General features: G+C 43.2%; 1 protein-coding gene across 1 annotated transcript; it reads right to left on the minus strand.

The window, feature by feature from the left end:
- Positions 1-7,127: 7,127 nt before the first annotated feature.
- TSPO2 (translocator protein 2) lies at positions 7,128-15,382 on the minus strand. Its single transcript, XM_048498511.1, has 4 exons — positions 15,151-15,382; positions 13,744-13,957; positions 12,238-12,376; positions 7,128-10,229 (listed from the first exon to the last, which is right to left on the minus strand). The coding sequence occupies exons 2-4, from the start codon at positions 13,914-13,916 to the stop codon at positions 10,050-10,052; spliced, it is 492 nt and encodes a 163-aa protein (XP_048354468.1). The 5' UTR covers positions 13,917-13,957; positions 15,151-15,382; the 3' UTR covers positions 7,128-10,049.
- Between the last annotated feature and the right edge of the window lie 444 nt (positions 15,383-15,826).

A 15,826-nucleotide genomic window follows, 5' to 3' on the forward strand; every position in this document is an offset into this window, starting at 1 on the left:
GCCAAACTGTACAGATCAATGCTAAGCTTTAATCTCTGGAATGTGATGCTGGGATGGTGGTTCTTTCTCTTTCCCAGCTGCTACTGAACTCCTTCTAAGGGAGTACTGTGCTCACACATAGGCAGGCCACTATAGACTATGCACGGACCAAGTCCACAGGAAGGAGTATTAGATATCTAGTGTGTGGATCACAGACTGGCTCTGCAAACTGGAGCAGCATAATCTTCTAAATGTGTATGTGTGTGTGTGTGGGAGGGTTTGATTGCCTCTGTTGAAAGATGCAAGGGCTCTGTTTGTCAAGAGCCAAACTTGTCTTTCCTCAAGCTATGTGATTGATTCTCCCCCCCACAAAAAAGAGGGCATCACAAGTTTTTGGGGTTGGCATTTGATGTCTGTTTCATTTACTGTACTTGAGGCATATTAAGTATCTGGGCTTGCTGAAACTGTTGTGCCTGACTAGTTTGTTTCCAAGTCATAAGAACATAAGGAAGAGTCTGCTGGATCAGACCAGAGTCCAACTAGTCCAGCACTCTTCTACTCACAGTGGCCCACCAAATGCCTTTGGGAGCTCCCAAGCAGGATATGAAAGCAATGGCCTTCTTCTGCTGCTGCTCCCGAGCACCTGGTCTGCTAAGGCATTTGCAATCTCAGATCAAGGAGATTGGTAGCCATAGATCGACTTCTCCTCCATAAATCTGTCCAAGTCCCTATTAAAGCTATCCAGGTTAGTGGTCATCACCACCTCCTGCGGCTGCATATTCCAAACACCAATCACGCGTTGCGTGAAGAAATGTTTTCTTTTATTAGTCCTAATTCTTCCCCCCAGCATTTTCAGTGTATGCCCCCTGGTTCTAGTATTGTGAGAGAGAGAAATTTATCTGTCGACATTTTCTACCCCATGCATAATTTTATAGACTTCAATCATATCCCCCCTAAGAGTGCCAAACGCTGCAGCCTCTCCTCACAGGGAACGTGCTCCAGTACCTCAATCATCCTTGTTGCCCGTCTCTGCACTTTATCTCTTCAATATCCTTTTTGAGATGTGGTGACCAGAACTGAACTGAACACAGTACTCCAAGTGCGGTCGCACCATTGCTTTATATAAGGGCATGACAATCTTTGCAGGTTTTTATTAGTTCCTTTCCTATTTATCGCCAGCATAGAGTTTGCCTTTTTCACAGCTGCCATGCATTGAGTTGACATTCCTCTGGAACCAGAGGCGTTCCTCCCATTGGGCAAAGTGGGCAGTTGCCCTGGGCGCAGCCCTGTGGGGGGCGCAGGTTTGTTTGTGGGATTTTTTGTATTTTCAGTGTTTTTCCATTTTTGGCCTGCAGAGGGCGTAGTTTTTAGGCTAGCAGCACCAAAATTTCAGGGATGTTTTAGGAGACTCTCCTGATGCTATCACCCAGGTTTGGTGAGGTTTGGTTTAGGGAGTCCAAAGTTATGGACTTCCAAAGGGGGTACCCCATCCCCCATTATTTCCAATGGGAGCTAATAGGAGATGAGGCTACACCTTTGAGGGTCAATAACTTTGGACCCCATGAACCAAACTTCACCAAACCTGGGAGGTATCATCAGGAGAATCTTTTACTGATACCACCCAGGTTTTGTGAAGTTTGGTCCAGGGGGTCCAAAGCTATGGACTCCCAAAGGGTGTGCCCCATCATCCATTGTTTTCAATGGGAGCTAACAGAAGATGGGGCTACACCTTTGAGGGTCTATAGCTTTGGACCTCCTGAACCAAACTTCACCAAATCTGGGTGGTATCATTAGGGGAGTCTCCTAAAGATACCCTGAAAGTTTGGTGCTGTTAGCTTAACAATTGCACCCCTGCCAGCAGGCACCTCCCAAATTTCCCCAGATTTTCCTTTTAAATCCCCCCACCTTTGACATGGATTTAAAGGGAGAATCTGAGACCCCCAGTTTAAACATTGCAAGTGATGCTGTTTCAGGGTGGGGGAGAATCAATCCCCAAAATAGCATCACTTCCAATGTTGTTTAAACTGGGAACCCCAGATTCTCCCTTTAAGGTAGATTTAAAAGGAGAAACTGGGCTCCCTAGTTTAAACACCATTGAAAATGATTCTGTTTGGGGGTGGATTCCAGCATCACTTGTTTAAACTAGGGAGCCCAGATTCTCTTTTGAAACATTGAAAGTGATGCTGATTCCACCAATTGGGGGTACTGGATACAACACCATAAAATGTTTTCATAGCAGTAATAAAACATTTTGAAAGCATTTTAAAAATGTTTTCAAAAATTATTTCTGCTGTGTGGCATGGCTTATTGCTGTGCTCAGATTTGTGAGTTGGGGCATGTTCTATAATGTGATGGTGACTTTGAAACAACCTGGTGTAAAAAATCATTGCTTGGTCACAGTGGGGGAGGGTGGCTGCCCATGGGGGGGCGCCAAACTCCAGTTTGCCTAGATACGCCACTGGTCGTAGCTACAAAGGGGGGTGCACGTTGCATTGGGCACGCGCCTGGGGGGGCATCAAACTCAGGTTTTGCCCAGGGCTCCAGTTTGCCTAGTTACACCACTGTATGGAACTATTAACTAAGACACCCAAATCCCTTTCCTGGTCTGGGACAGATAGCACTGACCCTTGTAGCATGTATGTGAAGTTTGGGGTTTTTTGCCCCAATGGCACGACATGGGGTATGGATCCCATTATTGGGGGACCACCTTGTTTTGCTGGTTGAATTGACTGTGTAATTTGCCTTGAGTCCCTGTGACAGAGGTAGACAATAATTAATGTGAATAAAAAGTCTTGTCTAGTTGTGCCAAAGCATATCGAATTCAGGGGCTTTCTCTGCACAAGTGGCTGTGTAACGGAATCCAGTAGGAGGCTGCAGAAGTCCTATGCAACAAACAAATCAAACAGAATGAAGGGGAAACAGCTACTATCCTATAGAATCATGCACAGCAGAACATACTAGCTGATAATAAACATTAAATGTATTGGAGATATACCGTAAAATATATTAACTACACCTTTGGGGGCCACAGGTTTATATGTTCAGTCTCTTTCATATGAAGTAGAATCCTTCATCAGGAAAAACTGAATTTGAAACAGGTCAGTTTACAAACTTTTCACTGGAAAAGATTGGATTGTCAAATAGAATGAATGCCCTGAATGGGCCCTGAATAAGATCCTCCAGTTTTGTGTTTTTGTTTATATATTGCTGATAGCTATATGCACTTCCTGATGTTATTTTATTGGCTAACGTTTTGAGGATCTATTTTTAAATGTTCCTTTTTTCTATCATTATGTGTGTGCTTATGCCTTCAGTTCTGGGGGGCTGTACTTCTTTATGATATTCTCTGGCTGTAATGTAAAGAAATCTATAAGGAACAGAGGTTTGCAGTAGCATATATGTTTACATGTAAACAGAAGCTTTTAGCACCAATATCTTGCCACGCTCCATAAAATCTCAGGTGTGTGGAAAAACCCTGTGATTCTGACACTGAACTCTGAAATTGCTAGTAAAGCATCTAGGCCTGAATAACTAAGTGAGCACTCTCTCTGATCCTGTCTCAAATAAATATTTAGTTGGCTAGCAGCAAAGGTGAAATAAGACACTGTCTGCAGCAGAAATGGGATGTGCTCTTTTTATTCTGAAGGACAGCTGGTTATCAAAACAAAACATATCCCTGGATACGCTGTCTGGTTGTGAGTCCTGTGCTCCCTGTTCCCTCAAGTTGTAACTACTGCAAGGCAAATAAACAATAAACAAATGTACTTAGTAGCAACGCGGAGGACAAGACTTACTTTCCTCAACCTACCAACTATCTCTTTTACCTCCAGGCACTGGGAGATTTTCCATAAGATCTCATACCTTTGTGCAGATTTGCTCTATAATATAGAGCCATACTTCAATGGTGCAGCAATCCAGAAAAGCTGTAAAGAGAGGGGTGTCGGTACCTTTGCTTCTTGTTGCAAACTTAATTAATTGGTATCCTTGTTAAGATTCTGAGAAGACAGACAAATGTGCTAATCTACTGTAAGCTATCGCTATGTATACACTTGAAACAACCAGATGGCTTGAAAATCATAGTCTAGAAGCCAGCACTAAGGAGATCATTTTCAGTTATCAGGTTATTACATACCAGAGTAGCAGCACTGACTCTGTGTCCTTTTCCTTCCTTGGAAAAGGTTTGTGCTGGTTTATTGTATTTTTTGTGGTTCTTATTAATACTACTAGTGGGGCCGGGCCAGGCGTTGCTGTGGCAATTGTCCTTCTCATCACAGTCCGCAACCCACACAGATGTCCATGCAGGTCCAATGATCCGCAGCATAGCCTTTTGGGGTGGTCAAATGGAATCCCTTTTCCCCTTTTCAATTCACATTGTTATATAGTGGAGTCTTGTTTTTTTAGTATAATGTAACCCTTTCCATTCCACAATGGAACTGTCCAGAGTGCGAATTCCGCTGTCCATGAGGCTGGTTGACACGCACAGTCCTGGCTTGGGTAAGGCAGAACTGGGGCAAGGAGGCTATCCCAGTCAGGCAGCAGAGGCAGGGTGGTGAGGCGCTCAGATCGAGGCCAGCTCTCTGGGTTCTTAAAGCGACATGTGCAAAAGAAGCGGAGCCAGTAGTGTTGGTTCGCCCCCACCCGGTGGATTTTCTTATAAGAAAAAGGCAAACTCCAGTTCGCGTTTAGTAAAAGAGAGCTGTGGTGAATATGGGTGAGGAAGTGGGTAAGTGGTGGTTGGATGTGAGGGAGGACAGAGTGAGGTGTGTGAGGATGAACTGGATGTGTATTGTGTGGTAGCAGTGGGTGAGGCACAGAGAGTGAAAGTTACCTGCGTGTGAGGGGGAGGACCCCACCTGACGTCTCACACGGCAAAGTGTATATATGTTTCACTTCCACTCGTATTACCTAACAGTATTACCTGTTTACTGTTTTCACTGCTCATCTCTGCCCAGCTGCACGAACATTCCAAGCCCTCAGGCCACAGACAGACAGGCTGCACGAACATTCTAAGGGTGACAGTTAAACACAGCCAGCTTCAGGGCCTGGTGCGCCAGGAAAAAGATGTTTTACCTGACTCAGGTATGGACTTTTGGCGATTTGAAGGTCCCATTACCTGCCCGCAACAGGGAGGAACGTCATGTGAAAATTTGGGGCCGTTTCAGCGTTAGAGAGTGACTAACAAAGTCACTGTTTGCTTTTTATATATATAGATGAACTGCCTTGGGCAATACAATTGGAAAGGAAAGGGGGATATTTTTAAAATAATAAAAGTTTCTCCTTTGCTTACGCAGATACAATCCTAAGTGTTGTTCCTGGGAAATACTGTATCTATATATCTATGAGCAGCACTTGGTCTCTGGATAATATGAAGTGAACCATTTGGATCTATGACTTTGAAGAACAAGAAATATCAGATTGTTTAACTCTGGCATTTATCATGCTCCCCATCCCTGCTTCAGCAAGTTTTGCTATAGAAAATATAGGGGATGGTTTATGACCAACTAAGGAAACCCCAAGAAGGAGCTTCAAAAAGGCTGTTTCAAGTGCTAATTTGTACTTGCATAATAAAACTTTTTAATGTATATCTGATCATCATGTGGCAGCTACTGTGCGCGGCATGTAATTATGCATACTACTTCCAGACATGTATTTTCTGTTTTAATGAAAAGTTATATCCATTCCTGATTCAAAATCACTTCCACTGCTGAGTGTGGAAGCAAGCAAGCAAAGACCCCTCTGGATTCCAAACAGAGAATTAAGAAGCCTTCAAGGAGCATAAACCCTCTTTAACTTGGAGACAGGATCAGTGAGAGTGCTCAGTTATACAGGCCTAGATGCTTTACAGATTGCTTGTCAGAATCACAGGGGCTTCCCCTGCTTCTGAGATGTTATGGAGTGTGGTAAAAGCCTTTGTTTACATGTAGAAGTATCCTGGTTACTTGCAAATGTGGGTGTAATCTTTTGAATAAAGTGAAGTGGGGGATTAAATGAGTAATTCAGTACACCATGTCCCTGAGGCAGGGGAAACTGGCAGGGCAGTGGCTGGGTGGGGCAGTGGAATTCGATGGTCTTGGGCACATGCCATCATTTAATGATGTGCGTAGTTTTTAGATTCACCAACAGCAGAATAAATAGAATGTTAAGCTTCTATCTAATGCACATGTGTTTAATAATAAATATAGTATTTCATATAGGTCAGAGTTCTGGGGATAAGGGCAGTGGACAATTCCTCTAGTTGGCAAGCAGAGCATGATCTATTAGAAATACCTTAAATGGTGGCTTTCTCCATTCAGTTGTTTTATTAATTCTTTCTTACAGAAACTCAGCCCTAAAATGGCATTTTTAGCTTGCTACTTTTATCAGGCCCTGATCTGGATATCCCAGACAATCCCGATCTCATCAAATCTCAGAAGCTTCGCAGGGTTGCATGTGGCTAGTGTTTGGATGGACAACCTCCAAGGAATACCAGGATTATGATGCTGAGGCAGGCAATGGCAGATCACCGCTGAATGTCTCGTCTTGAAAACATGATAGGGTCATCATGAGTATGAGATTATCACACTTTTCACCACCACCACCACACTTTTATCTTAATAATATTGTTTGTTGATCACTAGATGGAGCTACAGCTCTCTAAATAATCTAATTCTATAGTTTGCACTAAGGAAGACCACATGATATGAAATGTGTGTTGATCTTTTAAAAAGACAACCTCGGTGTAACACTGTATTTCAATTATATTACTTTCCATCAGGACAAATTAGACGGGTGCTATGAGTGCATCATTTTTTTGGTTCCCTGTAGCACATCATTGCTGCTCAATGTTATAATTCCATCCTCCTGCTTGTTGTGTTGTGGCAGGTGTGTGTGAAGAAGTTATAAATGACGGGAGGTAAGAAATGGTCACAATTTTTTCTAACTGTAGGCTTAACAAGGCAACTCCCACTCTGGTTTCCTTTAAAGTAGCTACCTGCTAAAGACTTCTGAATCAATACTGTTATTCCTTTAGATGACTCTAGACTCTTAGCCACAAAGTGACAACCCTTCTGGTTTATTCCAGAAAATCTACTAATACATCGACATATTTACAGACTAGGGGACCCAAATAATCGTGTCCATTTTGAATACACCAATCAGTAACACAAAGGTTGCCCTTTAAATTATTTTATTTCATTTTTTAAAAGTCCACTTCACTCAAAACATAGTCATGTTGAATCTTAAATGGAGTGAAAGAATAACATTCAGAACAAATTGTCTTTTACAAACAATAAAAATAAAACCCATTAGCAATGAAAAGGCAGCATATAAAAAGCAGCAGAAGCAAAGTTGTCTTAAAGGTATTAGTTGCTAAAAGACAGCACCTAAAAGACAGTAATGATGGCCCAAGGCAAATCTCTCTGTGAAGAGAGCTCTAAAACCACTGATGTGGAAAATCTCTTCCCAGCAGCCACCTTGCTAACTTCTGAAGCTGGGCTGCATTTGGAGAAGGGCCTCAGAGGCAGGTCTTAGTGCTGAAATATTGTATGGGAGAAGACATTCTTTTAGGTACCATAGTCCCAGCTTCTTTAATTGTTCCCAGAAACAAAATGAAGGAAGATCTTACAATATTGGAATTATACAATCAATGTCTTATACTCTAATTAACAGTGAAGTTCCCTTATTCTAGCTCAGCTGAAATTTTCAAACACTTCTGAAGTTACCTCACATCAGTGCACTGTAGTAATCAAACTTGGATGTGACAGTAGCCAGATAATCTTCCCCCACAAAGGAATACAACTGGGGCATGAGTCAAATGGAATGAATGTTATTTGAGTATCCACTAACAGCAGAATCCAGAAGCCCCCCAAAGCAGCAAATCTGCTCTAAGGGGGAGTGCAGTCTCATCCAAAAAAAAAAAGCCCTTATCTAGCATAGTAGCATTTACATAGCACATCCTTACAACATCCCTGTAAATGTGGCTCACTATTACCCCTAAATCATGGAGATTGAAACTACCTATTGAATTCATGGCTGAGGTGAGATTTCTTTCAACCACTGGGCTATGCAATCATCCAGAAGTGACTGACTTGTTACCATCATATTCTGATGAATCACATAAGTGCTGTGAGATTGAATTTAAGGGTAGATTTCTATGAGACAGAGTTCAAAGGTTGTGGATTCTGGATAAAACTCTGCCATGCTATAAGCGATCTGTGTGTCTTCTCTTATATAGCACATGGGCAGAAGGAACTTTAATCCCTCATTCTCTTTCTCACACAAACATGCCTGTGCCACTATTACTCGAAAGAGAAGTAGTCCAAGAAAAGAACTTTTAGGCCCATTGCAGAAGACCTTCTGCAATGGGCCACGCAGCTGTCCCCTGGACCATGTCTGTTCAGGTCGACAGTGTGCATGATGATGCTGAAGTTCCTTGCACCTAGGTCTGATCTAGAGTGGGAACAGTGTACATGGGAAGACAGGCAAATCACAGATCACGTATAACTGTTACAGAGTTTGTAAATTGTGTTTGGGGTGCCCACCATCTTGTACATTGTAAACTCCTGAAAATCAACTCAAACACAGGCGCCACTGCCAAATCGCTGCAGCGGCGCTCTGTTCCAGCCAAAACGGTGTTTTCAAACCTCGCTCGGGGATCAAGGTTTTTAGCAAACACCAGCTTCCATTCTGTGCCATGTTAACGGCACCGGTCAAAGCCGGCGTTTCTCGCCCGGCCCTCCCAAACATTGCTTACCTCCAGTTTCCTTCCATCGCGTTGTGGAGGACAGGAGACATGCCTTCTGGCCTCCGACTCCAGGGTTGTCGTTCTGGCTGGGGGGGCGTGTCCCCTGGCCTCCACAATGCGACAGAAGGAGACAGGAGGTAAGCAACGTTTGGAAGCGGCGCAGCTTGTGCGAAGGCTGCTCTGCAGGCGGTGCGAATGGTCCCATGGGGGTGCATCAGCATAAACTATGCCAATGCACCCCCACAAGCTGGCCGTGCAGAAAGGGCCCAAGCTTATTAGCTCTCTTTCACTGAGACTCCAGGAACCTGTGAAAACATCCATATCCATAGCTCAGGTAGAGATCACACCTGACCCCAAGTCTCCAGGCACTCTCTTAGTATACATTGAATAACATAGGGGATAAAACTGAGCCCTGTGAAATATAACATAAATGCTGCAGTACATAACAGCAGTCCCCAAACAGTCTCTTCTGGCCTGCAAGGTAAGAGCAGTACCACCGGATTGCCTCTAATTCCCAGCCTGACCAGTTGATCTAGAAAGATATTATGGTCAAGGTTATTAAAAGCTGCTGAGAAATTTAGAGGAAGCAACAGGGTTACACTCCTCACCAATGACCAAGTCAGAAGGATCAGACTCTAAACCTAAATCTGATAGGACAGCAATGAAACAAGCTTTTAATACAAAACCTAAGCCATGTAGATTGATTGGGAAAGGAGACAGTCCTAAATGTTGCTGAAAGGTAGGAGCCCCCCCCCCCCCCGCCGCCACTGCAAATGAGAAAAATAGGCTGCCACTGAGGACATTCATGACTACTTGAAATATTTGAGCACAATCTTACCTACATAAAAGGCAAGGTGTACTGACAATGATTCACTTTTTAAAGCTCTGTGGAGGCACGTGCGTGGAAGAAGGTGAACATCTCTTTCCCTGGGAGGTCCCAAGAGGGGGAGACTGAATCTGCTCTTGGAAGAGGACACCACCACATTGGTGGATTCACCCTCCCTGGGGCACTCACCCCAGTTGAGAGGCAATGCAACCGGTGTGTGGCCGCCCAACCCCCCATGTCCAGGACGCCAGCCTCTGCTGCCGCTGGTGTAGCGGGGGTGGAAGCGTGGCCAGGGGAAGAGCCGAGCATGGTGGGCTCCCTTTGCCTATATGAGGAGCGGGAAATTTTCAGATTTAAAATGTATAGCAAGCTCATCTATATCCCTGCATTTTGTAATAGATTCCCCATCCCTCCACACTGACATGGAAAATGCCTTAGTATCAACAAAATCAACCCCCTTCCATAACACCAGAGTCAGAGTCAAACAGCTCTACCAAACGACTTCCCTTTTGCCAAATTCTCTCATTCTTTCTTCTTTCCCTCTTCTGGGTTGTCTCTCCATATGTAGTAGGTGAGAGAAGAAGCCAAGGTCAGCCAGGCAAGGTAAGGCAACATTAGCATGGTTGCGGTCTTGTTAATAGGGTACCAGGAATACATGGTGCTCAACACTAATCCATATAGACCCACAATATCTAGCAGTGCCTGGAGGAGAAAAATAGAAAGGACTAAGCATCCTGTTTCACACAACAATCAGTCTGAAAGACCAGCGAACAAGGCGTGGAGACCCCTGATCTTGCCTCCTCACACTAGTATTCAGAGGTTTACAGCTTCCGGATGTGGAAATTCACTTAAGATATCCTGACTATAAGCATGCTGAATCCATGTGGGCCATATTCTCCCCTCCAGCACAGGATTCCACTTGAGAGGGTAAACTCCTAATCCTTCTTTTGCATTTCAAGATCTGTACTGGCATCTCCCAGTACCCTTGAACTTTAGCACTACTTGCATCCCAGAATTCAACTCTGCCTAAAAATTCTCGCCCTCAGTTCCACAGTAAGTGTACATAGAAAACCAATTTAAATAAACAGTTTACAATTTCTTAGTCCTTGAATAATCACACGATTGTAGTCAACATGACTAATGAATCAATGATCCCCTGAACAGATATTGCCAAGGAAGTCGTCCTAGCTCTTCTAGTGGCCATATTTTAAAGACAAGGCATGAATGTGGGACTGCGTACACTGGCAACGTTCTGCTTTCTATTTCTATTGTAGCCAGTTGAGTTATCAAAGACTTATCTCTCTAGTGAAGAGAAATTACAAAAATTCCTATGGCATAAGTAGCTGTGTTTTTTTAAGTACCTTCTGAGCCTAATCATGAAGAAAATCATGCACTGCCATCCAAAGTAGAGTTACACTTTTCTAATGGACTTAAAGAGACTTGGAAGAGTATAATGATGTCAGGATGGCACTGCTAGTATGTTTGTTTTTCCCACGTGCTGTTTTTTGATACAAAGACAGCTGCCAGGAATGTTCCCATGTGATTAATATAATCTAAGAAGAAACAGCCCTCATTTGAAGTCACAGCTGGACAGACTCTCAAGTAGAGCAGCCAAGATAGATTATACAACAATTTAAGCACTTTTTGAATCTTCTATAAACATATCACCAAATTACTATTTGGTTTCCATAATTCTTCCATAGTTCCTTAGAGTAGCTGCTAAGCACTCCTTCCTTTTCTCCTAGATGCAGGAGAAAATCTAACATAACTCCTAAATCTAACATACACTTTTTCCAGTTATCATATTAATCTTTTGGTTTTTTCCAGTTTAACAAGCCATACATGAATGAAGAGTTTACACCTCAAAGGGACATCTGCTTCCTGTTTGGGCCAAGGTGTGGCATTCAAAGCTGTTTATCTCAGACACTACTCTTAACAGAAAAAGTAGAACGCCCAATATAGTAGACTGCTAACTCCCATCCTTCTGAAGACAGCCTGTTAAGCCTAAACTCCAGGGAACAAAACTGCAGTGAACTGATACCATTAGCAGGATCCATCTGCATAGCAAAGACAAGCAAGGCAAGCCTTTTGCCACAGCCTGGCTGAACGGCTCCTGACTCTGGCAGTTCTTAAACTACACAGTTCTGGAATATGTTGCTTGGGGGACTTTCATATTTGGCAACCGCATAACTTGAATATCTTCTAGTGGGATATTTTAGGAATATAAATGCATATAATTTGCCTGCTTTGTTCTATGAAACAATTTTGGTCCCTGGGTAAATTTTGGCAAAAATCACAGGAAAACAAGGACAGAGGACCAAGAACAGCACAGCGAGGAGAATAATGAATGAAGACACCCCAATCCTTAGCTCTTCCTGGTTTTTGACTTTCTGGAGGGAATTCCCAGAATAGTCTATCAGTGCAATCATAAACAAGGTTATGTCCTTCTAAATCTAGGGAAGTCAATGGCCTTAGAATTGGGCTTAGAATCTAGGGAAGTCAATGGGCTTAGACCTGCACTTTATTGGACAAAATTGCACTTTGTGGCACATTGTACAAATAAGAATGAATGCTGGAGCTCCCAGGTGACTGCACATTCCACTGCCCCATCACAGCCCCCTGGGATTCCAGGCAATATGCTTAGACATCCCCAACAAGTAACTGAAATATATGCAAAATAAGAGTACTGTAAATGGAAAAGGATTATTACCAGAGTTAGGTTATGTGCACCAAAGAATATAGGAGTCCATGCCCAGTTCAAAGCAAGCTGAGCTCCATAAAGGCCCAGTGGAACAATGGCTTTGCTGTTGAAGCCACCAAGGTCCGACCACACCAGATATGAAGCATAGCTGCAAAAGGGAAACAACAGTCAGTATTTTGCTTTCAGATGTCTAAATTAATAAAGGCAGATGTTGTGACATTTGAATCCTGAGCTCTAAGCTGACAAAACGTGCTTTAAGGTAGCTTAAGCAAACATTAATACCAAAATAAACATTAAAAACACAAAATGAAGATCACTTCTAATATCAGCTAAATAATAAGAGCAGGAACCCAAAACACTTTAAAACCAGCAAATCCAAAGATTTTAAAAGGCAGCATAAATATTATATATGTGTTTCTGAACAATAGCCACATAATGCAGATTGAAAAATATGAATAATGCAGCCTCTGATAAGGGGATTTTTTCTCCAAACTTAGCACAATCCCTAGGTTTGCTGAAAAAATCTGAAAACCTTTTAAACAAAACAGTAAAGGGAAGTCTTTTCTAGTTCAGACCTCACAATTCAAATGGGACATCCAAGTAACATCTTGATCAGAACTACAACAGATTTTTTTTTAATCCACTGAGTGGATAAAGTAGTGGCAGGAAACCATGGCAGCTGGATTCCTTTTTAATTTCCTGCCACTATCCTCAATGGCTGTGGCTGATTTTAACCCCACTCCCACCCCCATTGTGAGGGCTGTCAAGGATTATAGTCTGGAGCCTGGACAAATTAAGTGGACTGATCTAATATAAACTATAGATCCCACACAGCCCCTCCTAAACTTTCTCCTCAATCTATAAACAAATCTCCAAGTTTCCACTGACTGAGAGGCGAAGGGTAGTATTTTATAAACATCTGGTGGCAGGCAGGCAGTGAGGGTAAATATAATTATTGAGATGGGTTGGGTAACTTGCTGAATTTACCCAGTGGATCTGGGGCGGGCAGCACCAATTTCTGAAGTTCCCTTTCCTTTTGACTCATACTCATGTGTGCGTGCGTGTGTGTGTGTGTGTGTGTGTGTGTGTGAGAGAGAGAGAGAGAGAGAGAGAGAGAGAAGAGCTGTCAAGTCACAGCTGATGTATGGCAACCCCCACCCCCTTTTTTTTTCAAGCCAAGTGACTTGCAGAGATGGTTTGCCATGGTCTTTCCTCTGCATAGAGACTCTGGTCTTCCTTGGTAGTCTCCCATCCAAATGCTAACCAGGGCTGACTCTTTTAGCATCATTAGGATACAGATAGAGAACATATTTTCTTCTGGACTGCTCTTTGATTCATATGCAAATATATGCAGATTTGACTGATTTATTATAATTCACACAATTAGTCAACCTTGATTGTTTAGAAACTGAGTGGCATCCCTAATCATAAGTAACAGCTTGATGAAGCATCCAAGGAAGTGGGTTTAGGATTGCAGTTTTAGATGAAGATGAGGACAATTCCAGAAAGTCTTACCCCATGCTTGTGTAAAGTGCAGTCCAAGCAACTGGGAATATTTTATTAGGTGGCCGCCATGAAGGTTTCTTCAGACTTTCATACCATGTGGGCACTTCCTTTCGGGTAATGAGCCAGCCAAGGAATCCACCAAGATGGGGCAAGGCTGTGAAGCCAAGAGCATGAGTCCACATCCTTGACCAGACAATTCAAGCAAATCTCTATGACTCTTGTGCTTATGAAAATGAAAATTGATAATGAAACACAGTTAGTTATTTCCATACATGTATATTCATACACCCTGTAAAATCATGCTTGAGACTCACTGTGTTAAATAAACTAACTTAAGATCATTTAGGTGCTTTAGATCACCTAAGAAATTAAAGCCAAATAACTTCTCTATTGTGTGTATGTTAAGTGCCATCAAGTCCGTCCCTACCCATTGTGGTGCCCAATATTTCTTTACCAAATATCCAGCCAACAGAGCAGAGTTTTAAATAGCTTTATCTGCAAAGAGAGTCATCCCTACATTGGCAGACTCCGCCGAAACAGTATATCCACAGCATGTTTATTCCCTTCTCCCAAATTCGCCACACCCTCTCTGTTCCCCCACAACTTTCCCATCCGCCTATTTACATGTTACTCCTTAATATGTGGCCCACTCTTTTCCTGCCGCTTCCAACCTTTCCTAGCATTATTGTCTTTTCCAGGGACTCTGGTCTTCTCATAATGTGATCAAAGTATGAAAGCTTCCCTTTAGTCATTTTAGCTTCTAGGGACAGTTCAGGTTTGATTAGAATCCATATTTTGTGGGGAAGGTGGTCCACACTGTTCAAAACACTCTTTTCCAAGGCCACATTATACTATAAGTGATTTACTACATGAAACATCCCTTTTCTTGCCATAATCACTTTGGGAGTTAAGAGCAAGACAGCTCAGCTCGAATTCAGGTGTGTGTGAACATTCAGAACACAGCTTAGAAAGGTCATGATTTCTTTCATACTTGGTCTTCAAAAACAAGGCTGTGGCCTTTTTGGTGGGGCTCATTTTTAACAGGCGCAAGAAATCCGGAAACTCAACCGGTAAAGCTATTGTCTTCCATTCTGAGAAAAACAACCCTGTTGACTTGTTTTTTGCCTATTATACAGCAGCCTGAAGGCACAGAAATGCTGTCAAGAAAAAAAGAGGGCATTGTGCAAACAGTAGGGGGTGGGACAATGTTACTCTACAGCTGCAGAAAAGGGTGCGCGTGTTTTCATTTTCTCCCCTGCAGAACCAAGTGTTTCCCGATTGCTTGGGATTTACGCAAACAAACGCTCCTGTTTGCCTTCCCAAAGCAGGACTTGTTGGCTGGATACTTTCAAGTGTCCGAAGTCCGAATATCTATGCTGGAGCCAGCAGGCCGAGGGGCACTCTCGTTTTTCTTACCTTCCGCAGGCTCAACTTCCCCCATTTACAGGCAAAGCCAACAAGCGAGCAACTGGATTTCGACGGCCACTCTTGGTATCCCTTTCTACTGCGTTTGCATACTGAAGGAAATTGCCAGGGGTCTTACGATACACGCAGAAGGGGGGAGGGGAGGGAAGCCTGTGCGCCTTGGCAACACACAGCAGTACCCCACCGAGTCTCCTCTGCTTGTGTAACAGCGGGCAGAGGCTGGGTCGGGTTAGCCTTCCCCAAAGCGCGATTCGCTGAGTCACGCTCGTGCGCCCCACCCTTCTCTCCCGGCTCCGTGAGTCAGCATCTACAACCCCCCATCCCCTGGCGTACGTTTGAAACAGGTTCTTTTCTGTGTTGGGCTGATGCATCCGAAAGTTGCATTTGCACACTGAATGACTGGTGTTGTTTGCAGCAGAACCGTATGAATTTGGAGGCACCTATGAGCCAAATGTAGCATAAGTGACTTGAATAAATAATGACATCACAGATCCGGATGAAATGCAAAGGAAAGCTAAACATCAGTCGCTCAGGTTAGCCTGTGAGGCACTGAACATTAAAGACTAATTTGCTGCGCCTAGTGATAGTTATCTAATTTTATGGGCAGGAATAGGACTGATGCAGCCAGATGGGATTTAATTCTTTTGCCACAACACAGAATTAGGGT

The sequence above is a fragment of the Sphaerodactylus townsendi genome, linkage group LG05, assembly GCF_021028975.2.
Source record: "Sphaerodactylus townsendi isolate TG3544 linkage group LG05, MPM_Stown_v2.3, whole genome shotgun sequence".
NCBI classification, from domain to species: Eukaryota; Metazoa; Chordata; class Lepidosauria; order Squamata; family Sphaerodactylidae; genus Sphaerodactylus; species Sphaerodactylus townsendi.

Excerpts from the sequence above, each read along its gene's own strand:
- TSPO2 (XM_048498511.1), bottom strand. The coding sequence starts at position 13,916 with ATGTGGACTCATGCTCTTGGCTTCACAGCCTTGCCCCATCTTGGTGGA. Across the intron at positions 12,377-13,743 it reads GCACTTTACACAAGCATGGG|CTATGCTTCATATCTGGTGT; the intron begins GTAAGACTTTCT and ends TCCCTTTTGCAG. Across the intron at positions 10,230-12,237 it reads GTGCACATAACCTAACTCTG|GCACTGCTAGATATTGTGGG; the intron begins GTAATAATCCTT and ends TTTCTCCTCCAG.